Here is a 13,056-nt window from a genome sequence, read left to right on the forward strand (position 1 = left end):
ATTTCTCATTAAATTCTCAAATGTGCTCAGCATTTTCTACCAAAATCTGCAATCAAAAGTCAGAGATCTCAATATGAACTCAAATTAAATTCTCAAATGTGCTCAGTGTTTTCTACCAAAATCTGCAATCAAAAGTCAGAAATCTCAATATGAACTCAATTATTTCTCATTAAATTCTCAAATGTGCTCAGTGTTTTCTACCAAAATCTGCAATCAAAAGTCAGAAATCTCAATATGAACTCAATTATTTCTCATTAAATTCTCAAATGTGCTCAGTGTTTTCTACCAAAATCTGCAATAAAAAGTCAGAAATCTCAATATGAACTCAATCATTTCTCATTAAATTCTCAAATGTGCTCAGCGTTTTCTACCAAAATCTGCAATAAAAAGTCAGAGATCTCAATATGAACTCAAATAAATTCTCAAATATGCTCAGCGTTTTCTACCAAAATCTGCAATCAAAAGTCAGAAATCTCAATATGATCTCAATTATTTCTAATTAAATTCTGAAATGTGCTCAGTGTTATCTACCAAAATCTGCAAATGTAAGAAATCTCAATATGAACTCAATAATTTCTCATTAAATTCTGAAATGTGCTCAGCATTTTCTACCAAAATCTGCAATCAAAAGTCAGAAATCTCAATATGAACTCAATTATTTCGAACACTGGAGACAAAATTGATACTCACTATGAACATAATAAGAGATCTCATTATGAACTCAATTATTTCTCATCATGTTTTCATCAAGATCAAATGATCTTAGCTGTTATCCATGTGCTTTATAATTTTATAGGTTCATACATGTAATTTATATCAAGGGTTGTCTTGTTTAAGAATTTGAGGAGAAACAAAAGAGATAAAGTTAAGCTGAAAACTCAATTAAATGTCCCATTTTTCTCGTTTCTCCTTGTAATCTCACATGTGTCTCTTCTAGAGTTTCAGAAGAGATCCCAGCAATGTGCTCGGCTTTTTCCATCAAAGTCTTCAATCAAAAGTTAGAGATCTCAATATGAACTCAATAATTTTTCATCAAATACTCAGAAGAACAAATGATCTAAACGGCTATGTACATGCTAATTTCATAGGTTTTTCATTGTAATTTGTCAATTAGGTCTCAATGGAGTGTCCTGATTCTCACATTTCTACCCACTAATCTCACATGTACCTCTTCTAGAGTTTCAGAAGAGATCTCAACAATGTGCTCAGATTTTTCAAGACACCAAAGTCTGCATTCAAATGCAGAGATCTCAACACGAACTCAATCATTTCTCATCAAATTCTCCAATATGCTCAGCATTTTCTACCAAAGTTTGTTTAAAAGTCAAAGATCTCAAAATGAGCTCAAACATTTCTCATCCAATTCTCCCAAGATCAAATGATCTAAGCTTCTATCAACAAGCTAATTTTATAGGATTGAGCACATAATTTCAATCAATGGTTCTCTTTAAGGAATTTGTGGAGAAACAACTGAGACAAAATTGAAACATTAGCAAAACAAAACTATAAACACAATGAAGTGTCCTGATTCTCACATTTCTCCTTTGTCATCTCACGTCTCCACTAGTTTCAGAAGAGATCTCAGTCAGAGATCTCAATATCAGCTCAATAATTTCTCATGAAATTCTCAAATGAGCACAGCATTTTGTACTAAAGTCTATTTATAAGTCAGTGATCTCAACATGAGCTCAAACATTTCTCATCAAATTCTACCAAAATCTGCAATCAAAAGTCAGAAATCTCAATATGGACTCAATTATTTCTGACCAAATTCTTAAAAGTGCTCAGCGTTTTCTACCAAAGTCTGGTTATGAGTCAGAAATCTCCACATGAACTTAATCATTTGAAACACAAAATTGACTAAATTAATGCTCACTGTGAACATAATAAGAGATCTCGTTATGAACTCAATAATTTCTCATTAAATTCTCAAATGTGCTCAGCGTTTTCTTCCAAAATCTGCAAACAAAAGTAAGAAATCTCAATATGAACTCAATTATTTCTAATTACATTCTCAAATGTGCTCAGCGTTTTCTACCAAAATCTGCAATCAAAAGGAAGAAATCTCAATATGAACTCAATCATTTCTCATTAAATTCTCAAATGTGCTCAGCGTTTTCTACCAAAATCTGCAATCAAAAGGAAGAAATCTCAATATGAACTCAATCATTTCTCATTAAATTCTCAAATGTGCTCAGCGTTTTCTACCAAAATCTGCAATCAAAAGGAAGAAATCTCAATATGAACTCAATCATTTCTCATTAAATTCTCAAATGTGCTCAGCGTTTTCTTCCAAATTCTGCAAACAAAAGTAAGAAATCTCAATATGAACTCAATCATTTCTCATTAAATTCTCAAATGTGCTCAGCGTTTTCTACCAAAATCTGCAATCAAAAGTAAGAAATCTCAATATGAACTCAATCATTTCTCATTAAATTCTCAAATGTGCTCAGCGTTTTCTACCAAAATCTGCAATCAAAAGTAAGAAATCTCAATATGAACTCAATCATTTCTCATTAAATTCTCAAATGTGCTCAGCGTTTTCTACCAAAATCTGCAATCAAAAGTAAGAAATCTCAATATGAACTCAAATGAAATTCTAGGTTCTATCAACACGCTAATTTTATAGGATTGTGCATATAATTTATATCAGTGGTTGTCTCATTGAGGAGAAACATCTGAGACAAAATTGATACTTAAAGCTAACAACTTAATAAACAGTGTCCTGAGATATGAAAGCGCAAACTGTGAGCAATAAAACTGCATAATCATTGTATACTACTTTCCTCTAAGGTAACTTTCTGAAGTACACACCAAACACGAAGACACGAGAGTCCCACACAAAAACTTAGGAACTAAGTTGCACTGGAAAGAGTATCTGCTCAATGCCTTAAAGGTAATTCAAAGAATTAAACCAGACGAAGATGAGAGAAGAAAAGTTTATATTCTCCTCTCCAGACGTTTGATCCAATGAACTACACTAATCTCTTTCCTGGATTTGAGATTTACCCGGCCTTGAGTTTTGCATCTGGCACAGAAACAAGGCAAGAGTTTATATGTTTTCTAAATGGTTAAACCAAGAACCGAATGACGTAGCTCAGTTATCGTTTTAAATCTGGACGTCCATTTCAGTCATATGCTTTTTATGAAGCATCAAAAGCATGCGCCGGTCATTTCGGGATCACCTGATTACACCGCATTTGAATGTTGCATGTCTGCGTGCATTCTGACCGCAGGGATAAACAAAGCAGACACTTTATTTGCAAGCGCAGAGGTTATTTATATTCACAAACGCTGAGAACCAGAGTCAGAAACGGACAGTTGCTGCAGGCTCACCCGTGCAGAGCGTGGAGCGCATGGGGCTCGTAGTGGTATCTCCCCTCGTGGTGACGCACGTCGATGGGGATCGGAGAATGGAAAGTCGGGAAGATGTGATGAGGGCCTGAGAGAGAAACAGAGAGAGAGTTGAGAAAAAACCAAGACTTTCAAAAAAGAAATTTCAAAGGCAACAGCGCTACAATAAAGTAACATGAATTTCAGAGCGCGCTGAGCAGTTTTGTGTAAAATATTGGCACTATCACACAAGAGTGGAGGAATAAATAAATAATCAAAGTATCCTAAGAAATCCAACATCCCCAACATAAAAGATATCCAACTGGGCTTTTGACAAAGACCTGCAGCTAGACGCTCTTTGAACTCGTACAGATGATGGACGTTGTGAAGGAAAAACCCATCCGGGACACAAACTGGGGCTGACAGCGCAGGGAGAGAATATTCCTCGGCCCGGCATCGTTGCCTCATGCTGGGCCGTGCCAACCGGAGCATCTCCCTACTGAAGCGACACTGATCCGACCGCATCCCCGACACTTTCCTGGCCCCGAAACGAGTCCAAAATGAAGGTGCCAGGGCGACGTGAAATCAGAGGAGGTCAGGCCTTTGAAATCAAACCTCTAACTAATGAGAGAGAGTTTTTTGACTAAAAGCTGTTGCCCATTGCCTCAGCGTTTTACAGTCTGCCGTATATGTTGGCTGACGTTCCTTTTCATCATAACTCCTTTGGCTGGATCATTTTATTTGAGCCCGAAGAGAATCAGAATCAGCACTTTGCTGTAATAAAGCCTCTGTTGGTCTGGGATGTCCCGTTAAAGGCTAACAGAGCTTCATTAGCAGTTATGATAACGGGAAACCACATTTGACGGTTTCTTTGCCATATGCAAAGAGCTGTTTGCAGTGGTAAAGTCTTAACTAGCTTTCCCTTCTAATTAGTCTTTCGCTCCTGGAGCTCCTTCTATCTTTTCATGCCCTGTGAAAATAAACGGATAAAAAAGAAACGGGTCGAAATCAAAGCAGATTTAAAAGCTTTCCTGTTCTCTAGGTTTTCACATTTTCTATTAAAAAAAGAAAGAAAAAAAGAGCTCTGTTGCTAACAGAGCTGGGTAGTAACTGATTACATGTAATTTGGATTACATAATCGGATTACATTTTATAATGCTCATAATCAGATTACAGTTACTTTTTATGGATTACATAATTAGCACAAAGTAAATCATTCATAATTTACTGATTACTGCGTATTCTTCTTTTTTCAATTTTCCTTTCTAAAACTCCTACTGTGTGTCATACCATTTAGCTTTGACTGTATTCACAACATAGAATTGTCATGTAAACAAATTTGCAAACCATGCTTCTGAATTTGGGTGAAAAAAACACCTCTTGAGCAATCAAACCATGCACGAAACACATAATTATGCAAGTTACTAAACACTGCTGATGTATGGTTTAATGCATTTAATGATGTTGATAGCAAAAAAATGGAATATATTTGTTTTTTATATCAATATGGTACGATTAATGGTAAGTTTAAAACAAGTTAGATAAAAAAAAAGGTAATCTAAAAAGTAGTCGGATTACATTACCTAAAAATTTTACTAACTACAGTTTTCATCATGTCATCTAATCAGTTATGGACTACAATTTGTAAGTAATCTACCCAGCTCTGGTTACTAATGTGTTCTGACCGGTGTTTCTATGAGCAAACTAACACTAACAATGAGCACTAGTACTAGTAATGCTTGACTTAGCAGGAATGAGAGGAGGGTAAGTGAATCAGCTGATCTCTGGACTGTATTAACATTCTTTAGGGCGGCAGCAGTGGGAGGGTGAGGGGTGACCCGTGAAGGTCAGGGGTCACGGGTCATTATCCACACCTGGGGTTCTCAGCAGCTCCTCCAGAGGATTCACACACTCAACAGAAGCAGTGTGAGTCAGCAGTCTCTCACACTCTCGCTCGCTCTGCTTCTCTGTCAATTTGTTCATACCCTTCAGAATGGCAGACAAGAGCATCCCAAAGGACAGGAAATGACCCGCTGCTTTTCCTGTCTCTCTCTTTCACTTCACATTTACATAATGTAAAACTTAAAGGGATAGCGCACCAAAAATACTAAACTGAAGTCGTTTATTCACCTTGATGTTGTTACAAACCTTCAACAGAACACAAATGGAGACGTTTTGCAGAATGTTGTCGGAAGGGAGGATTATGATACTTTTATGGTGTTTTTAATCCGTTTTGGACCTTAAAGGGATAGTTCACCTCAAAATGAACATTTTGTCATCATTTACTCACCCTTAAGTTGTTCCAAACCTGTATGAATTTCTTTCATAAAAGATAAAAGATATTTTGAGGAATGTTGGTAACAAGACCATAGGGGGAAAAAATACTATGGAAGTCAATGGCTACCACCAACTGTTTGGAAACCAGCAACATTCCTCAAAATATCTTCTTTTGTGTTAAACAGAAGATGGAAACTTAAAAGGAAAATTCACCTTGATTCACCAAGATTTTTCAGTCAATAATGACAAAATCCTCATTAAAAAAACAAAAAAAATGTTTTCCCACTTTTACGGTGTTTTTAATCAGTTTTAGAGCCTAACAGCCCGAGCATTCTGCTAAACATCTCATTTTGTGATCTACAGAAGAAAAAAACAGCACAAAGGTAATTACATGACAGAGTTTTCATTTTCAGGTGATCTACCGCTTAAAGTCGCCCTCAAGATTAGTTTGTTTGATTAAACTCAAGCCTGTTTTGTTCTGTTTATCTTAAAGTTTGTCTGCAGAATCACAAATTTAACAAAGGAGACACTGAAACGCTGAGATCTAAGTGCTTGTGCTTAAATTCAGTAAATCAGACGTGATTCTAAGCGATCTTTACTTGTACAGTCTGCGTATTCTGCATGTTTTTAGCACAATCAAATCAGCTGCGTGACTAGCTAGAGTCATGTGCTCCCTTTATAGTATTTGTCATGGAAAATGCCTCAGGTTGCCTTTAATTGATGAAAACACCATAAAAACACACCTGACATGCACAACAGTAATGCCACACAGCTGTCGAAAGCACAACAGCAGTCTAAAACATGCAACTGGAGCACAAAACTCCGGCCCGACCTTTACACTCTTAAAAATAAAGGTTCTTTATTGGCATCAATGGTTCCACAAAGAACCTTTACCATCTATGGAACCTTTTCATTCCACAAAAGGTTCCCCTAGTGAAAAATAAATATACAAAAATATATCTGAAATACATTTATTTCATGTTAAGTATACCACAAATACATTTTTATATTTATGTTCTTAATAAAATGTCCTACAATTGTACTTTTAGTATACTAAACTCAACTGGAATACTTAAAGTCTGCTAAATTGGAACAACTAATTTTGTACTTAATGCAGAAGTAGTGCTAAAGTACAATTAAAGATATACTATTGCAACTATTGCAAGTATACTTCAGGTACACTTTAAATATTTTGCATTTCAAGTCCGATATTATTCAAAGATCATACAATCCTCATCAAAAGTGACATTAAAACACATTTTAGACTTGATATTAAGAAAAGTGCATAGTGCACAAGTAGTATGCCAAGTAAAGTTTAATTATAATTTTTATATCAGTAAGTCTCGAGTTATCTGTCAGTAAATATGTTAATAGATTTGAACTATACTATACTAAATATATTACTTTTTTACTAGGGTCTTTACAGTGGAAAAAGGTTCTTTAGATTATTAAAATGTACTTCACACTAAGAAAAAATGGTTCTTTTAAGAACTAAAGGGGAACTAAAACTGGTTCTTCTGTCATCGCTGTGAAAACCCCCTTTTGGAACCTTTATTTTTAAGAATGTAGATAGCAGAGGAATGGCTCTAGTACAAAACTCATATATTTAAAATGCATTTATTTCATACTAAGTATGGTTCAAATCTATTAACATATTTACTGACAGATAACTCGACACTTACTTAAACTTTACTTGGCATATTACTTGTGCACAATTAACTTTTCTTAATATTAAGTCTAAAATGTGTTTTAATGCCACTTTTGATGAGGATTGTATGATCTTTGAATAATATCAGACTTAAAATGCAAAATATTTAAAGTGTACCTGAAGTATACTTGCAATAGTTCCACTTTAGCACAATCAAATATACTAAGTATATCTTTAATTGTACTTCAGCACTACATCCGCACAATTAAAGTGCATTAAGTGTAAAACTAATTGTTCCAATTTAGCAGACTTTATGTTTACCAGTTTAGTACACTAAAAGTACAATTGCAGGACATTTTATTAAGTAAATAAATATAAAATGTATTTGTAGCATACTTAGCATGAAATAAATGTATTTCAAATACATTTAAGTATATTTATGTTTTACTAGGGGGAGAAACTCTGCCCGAGATGGCCTGTAAATGCTGCGAGGAGGCTGCATTCAGCACCCGGCCACAGTTAATGCGCCATTACTAATGCAGCGGGTGAATTATTGCAGGGGCCGATGGGAAGAGAGGTCGAGGACAAAGAGAAGGAGTGAAGTGGGTCAGCGGAACATGACGGAGCCGCTGCAGGAATTCTCCCGCGCTGAAGTCACGGACCACCGCATGAATCCTAATCACGCGGGTCCGGTTAAGGCCGACTTTGCGCTTTAATCACGACTTTGGAGGAGGAGGAGATGCAAAAATAAAACAGGGGAAAGACACAAACTAGGGTAATTGGAAGCATGAAAAATACACAACTTAAACCCAAACGTTTGTGGCTCCGTAAACACTCCCGACCGAAATGAGACAGCAGAGAACGCGAACCGGCCTCGGTCCCTGTCATTAAAACGACACGTTACCCCGCAGCCTCATTCATCTGTGCCTGCCCTCAATTATCCACATTACCACTGTTATTTCCAGCCGTCGCATTTTTCATGTCAGCACAAACACCCACCCCGTTCTGTAGAGGCTCGGGGGCCGCTGACGTCCGGGCCCCCGTCACCGGAGGAGCGGGCAGGATTATTCGATCATGCCGACAGCTCCATTGTTCCCCCGCAACGGGAAGAACAAAAGAGGATCGCTCTGGAGAGTTCAAGAGGCGCGTTTACCAGTTTCTCTGAGCTCTATCCCCCAGGGCTTCGGCACGGCTGCAGAGTTTCCGTGAAGCCCCTCGCATCTATTAGTCTTTAGGTGATAACATTTGTTTTCACATCTGGGCGAACGGCGCAGAGGGGTGCCGCACTTTTTCTGTGTCGGGCTGCGTGCTGCTCCAGAGCAGATGACTTTCTCATGCACTTCTTAACCTGGCCGCTTCTCACTGGGATCTTTTTCGTTCGAACACGAAGAAATGGAGCTTCTAAACACACACACACACACACACACACACACAAAACATATTGGGGTCCTCAAAGAACCTTCTAGTGAATAGTTCTTAAAATAACCATTTTTTCTTAGTCTGAAGATGAATTTCTCGCTTTTGAACAAAAAAGAAGATATTTTGAGAAATGTTGGTAGCCATTGACTTCCATAGTAGGGAAGAAAATACTATTGAAGTCAATGGCTACCAGAAACTGTTGTGTTACCAACATTCTTCAAAGTATCTTCTTTTGTGTTCAACAGAGGATGGAAACTTGTAGAGGTTTGAAACAACATGAAGATGAGTAAATGACAACAGAATTTTTATTTTTGGGTGAACTATCATTTTTTTCTCTATAAAGAACATTTTGTGGAATGGAAAGTTTTCATGGATGCTAAAGGTTCTTGATGGAACCATAAATTCCAATAAAGAACCTTCATTCTTAAGAGTGTAGAAGAACCATTTTTGGTTGCCCAAAGAACCTTCCACTATGCAATTCTTTAAGGAACCACTTTTCTTGGTGTGAAGAACATTTTAAAAACCTTTTTCACTGTAAAGAACCTTTTGTGGAATGGAATGGTTCAATGGAAGTAAAAGGTTCTTGATGGAACCATCAATGCCAATAAAGAACCTCCATTTCCCCCAAAGAACCTTCCAGTACACAATTCTTAAAATAACCACTTTTTTCTTAGTGTGAAGATTAATTTCTCTCAGCTGTTGAACATAAAGTAAATATTTTGAGAAAGGTTGGTAACCAGACAGTTGATGGTAGCCACTGACTTCCATAGTATGGAGAAAAAAAAAATACTACGGAAGTCAATAGCTACCAGCAACTGTTGTGTTACCAACATTCTTCAAAATATCTTCTTTTGTCTTCAACAGAAGATGGAAACTCATAGAGGTTTTGAACAAACTTAACTATCGCTTTTTCTCAATAAGGAACCTTTTGTAGAATGGAAAGGTTACATGGATGCTAAAAGGTTGTTGATGGAACCATCAATGCAAATAAAGAACCTTCATTTTAAGAGTGTAGAAGAACCACTTTTGGTTTCTCAAAGAACCTTCCAAGTAAACAGTTCTTAAAAGAACCACTTTTTTTTAGTATGAAGAACATTTTAATAATCTAAAGAACCTTTTTTCCACTTTTGTGGAATGGAAAGGTTTCATGGATATTAAAGGTTCCTAATGGAACCATCTATGCCAATAAAGAACCTTTATTTTTAAAGTCTGCATGAAATCTAAATTTACAATATTTATTTTGTTAGCACACATTGCTAGTCTTAAAGTGAACAATTAATCTGTGCAAGTTAATCCACTGAAAAAAATGTTTGTCTCTGTAATCTTTAATCAAATTCTGATCATTTACTTCCGCTCTGGAATGGCATTCCTTCTCTGATGACATCAGTTTGATGGCTTGGCCAGAATATGCTTAACCACGCCCCTCCAACCGTTAGTTTGCAGGGAATGAGAGATTATTCAATATTCAATATTTCGTCTCAGTTGGAAATACGTCACCATACTGAAATAAAGTGGGCAGCAACTTCCGGTTCACGCAGACTTTTAGGAGTATAGAAGAACCATTTTTGGTTCCCCAAAGAACCTTCCAGTAAACAGTTCTTAAAAGAACACTGTAATAATCTAAAGAACCATTTTCCACTTCTGTGGAAGGGAAAGGTTCCATGGATGTTAAAGGTTCTTCAGAGTTCTTAAAAGTATGTGAATCGCAGGAGGCTCTCGATCAGATAAACATGGTCCCTCTTAACTCTAAACAGCTCTTTCTGATGTCATTCGGCTTTGAATATTCGGGCCAAACAAGCACAACCCCTCTCGTCTTTGTTGTACCCTAATCCAAGGATCTAAAGGGGTAAATGGTTTCATTTTACAGGAAGTACTCAGCAACAATAATGGCCCTTTGAGTGGCCGGGGTCTTTGCAGCGCAATTAAAAAGCTTTGGGCATTACTCACAGAATCAGGAGGGGAAATTAGACAGGAAATTCCTGTAGAATAAGCTGGCCTCAGGCCTAACTAAACATTGCCATGCCAACCACTACACACCAGCAGACCCAGTGCATTCTGGGATGTGACCTGCTAACAATGGGTATCTGAAATACAAGTCTGTGCAATCTATCTATCTATCTGTTGTTCCATCCATCCTTTCCATTACTCCATTTATTTATCCATCATTCTATCTATTGTTCCATCCATCCATCCATCCATCCATCCTTTACATCCTCTATCCATCCACCCACACTTTCCATTACTCCATCCATCCATCCATCGTTCTATCTATCCATCCATCCGTCCGTCATTCTATTATTCTGTTGTTCTATCCATCCATCCATCCTTCGTTCTATCTATCTGTTGTTCTACCTATCTATTCTTCTATTAATCTATCCATCCATCTATACATCCATCTATCATTCTATCTATACATCCATCCTTCCATCCTTTCCATTACTCCATCCTTCCATGCATCCTTCGTTCTATCTATCTGTTGTTCTACCCATCCATCCATCCGTTGTTCAATCTATTTGTCATTCTATCCATCCATCCATTGTTCTATCAATCTGTTGTTCTATCCATCCATCCATCCATCCATCCATCCATCGTTCCATCAATCCATCCGTCCATCATTCTACCCATCCATCCATCCATCCATCCATCCATTCCATTACTCCATCCTTCCATCCATCCTTCGTTCTATCTATCTGTCGTTCTACCCATCCATTGTTCTATGCATCTATCCATCCATCTATCCATTCATCATTCCATCCATCCATCCATCCATCCATCTGTTGTTCTGTCTATTGTGGCATCCATCCATCCATTATTCTAGCTATTTGTCATTCCATCCATCCATCCATCCATCCATATTCTTTGAGTATCAGTTAATTTTAATTCCACTTCCTTACATTCAAATACGAATTACAATTCTTCATCCTGTTTGCTACCTCAGTTCAAATTCAGGAATTGAACTGGAGTTCAATAGTCACTCTCAGTTCGATTCTGAATGGCAATTAGGAGTATTTGGTTGTGTGCAATTAGTTACATATGAAAATAAAACATAACCAGAGAGTTAACCCTTCTTAAGTAGCTTAAACGGCCTAAGGTGGCTTACTGGTCCAATCTGGTTCCACTGGTCAGGCTGGTCTGGTTTGATGGTTTTAGAGGGGTTTTGTGCACACGGCAAACTAAACCATCTGCAAAATATCTTAGTCTGGTTTAAGCATTTTTTTTTTCAACAGGAAACTTTAGGCCGAGGAAATGCATCACTTCAAATTGTTACTTAAGTTTCTAGTAAGCCCAGCATGCTGGAGGTAGACCAGAAGGACAAACAGAGCGCAAGATGTGTGTTGTTAGCATGCTGTTTGTGTAATCTAGGTACTTAAGACCACAAGAGTCTGTAAGACTGATTATAGGCCGTCGTGATCGGCCCGCCACCTCAAGCCCCTGATTTATCACCTCTGCTCGTAATAGTGCTGCTTAACACACAGGTTTGTCCAGATTAAGTAATTACCCTAAAGCTGAAGTTTATTATCTTTAAGACTGGTGCTATGATAAAAAGAGCCCTGTCGGAGAGACGGAGCGAGCAGAAGCGCTGATGGCGAATGAATAAGGGCGATAATTAAAATGCGATGCATTAAAGTGGCGTTTCTGCGGGCGCCGTCAGCGTGCGTGGTTTCTTACATTCATATTAGCCCGGCGAAACCCCTCCAAGGGGGCGAGGGGGATAACAGCTGGCCCAGAGCTGCAGCTGAAGGCACGAATTACTCCTCGAGCGCATCTGTAAATTAAACAAGGACGCGGCTCATTTAGAAGAAGAGCACAATCGCACCTGAAACCATCCATTGTGTTTTGCGGGGTCACGGGTAGACTCTCAAACAGTGCTTTACTTCACCTAAAGTCAACATGAAAGTGCATTCAAACACCTTTTAATTGCGTCATATAATAATAAGTTTTATCATGTCGACTTTAAAGCAGGTTTGGTGTCCAACATTACTCCAAAACAGTTAGAAGACGGATTGTCCTTTCAATATTTCTTAGTTCCGTTAATAATTCATATGGCTGTAAATAATAATAATAATAAAAAACAAGTTATTATGAAAGAATGGGTTTCCTTGATATTATGGCTAAGGGTTACAAAATTCAGGAAAAAAAGAAAAAAGAAAAAAAAAAATATATGACTTTAAAATAATAATAACATTATTATTATTATTATTATTATTATTATTAGTAAATTAATTAAACAAAGGAACACATTTTACACATTTTACTATTGCATTATTTAAAAAAAGACTAATACAAATGATAATATTATTATTATTATTATTATACAACTTTAAAATTACAATACTAACACTTTTAACAAAAAATATACTCCCCCCCCCCCCCCCCCA

The 13,056-nt window shown here is 37.1% G+C and overlaps 1 protein-coding gene across 1 annotated transcript in view; it reads right to left on the reverse strand.

Moving 5' to 3' along the window:
• The window catches only part of LOC107741990 (zinc finger protein GLI2-like), a 104,322-nt gene that overhangs the window by 42,165 nt on the left and 49,101 nt on the right, over positions 1-13,056 (reverse strand). The window contains exon 4 of the mRNA XM_016554824.1: positions 3,337-3,442. Coding sequence (XP_016410310.1) covers positions 3,337-3,442 — 106 coding nt within the window. The remainder of the gene's footprint in view (positions 1-3,336; positions 3,443-13,056) is intronic.

Source organism: Sinocyclocheilus rhinocerous, unplaced genomic scaffold (assembly GCF_001515625.1).
Source record: "Sinocyclocheilus rhinocerous isolate Xijiao unplaced genomic scaffold, SAMN03320098_v1.1 scaffold586, whole genome shotgun sequence".
NCBI classification, from domain to species: domain Eukaryota; kingdom Metazoa; phylum Chordata; class Actinopteri; order Cypriniformes; family Cyprinidae; genus Sinocyclocheilus; species Sinocyclocheilus rhinocerous.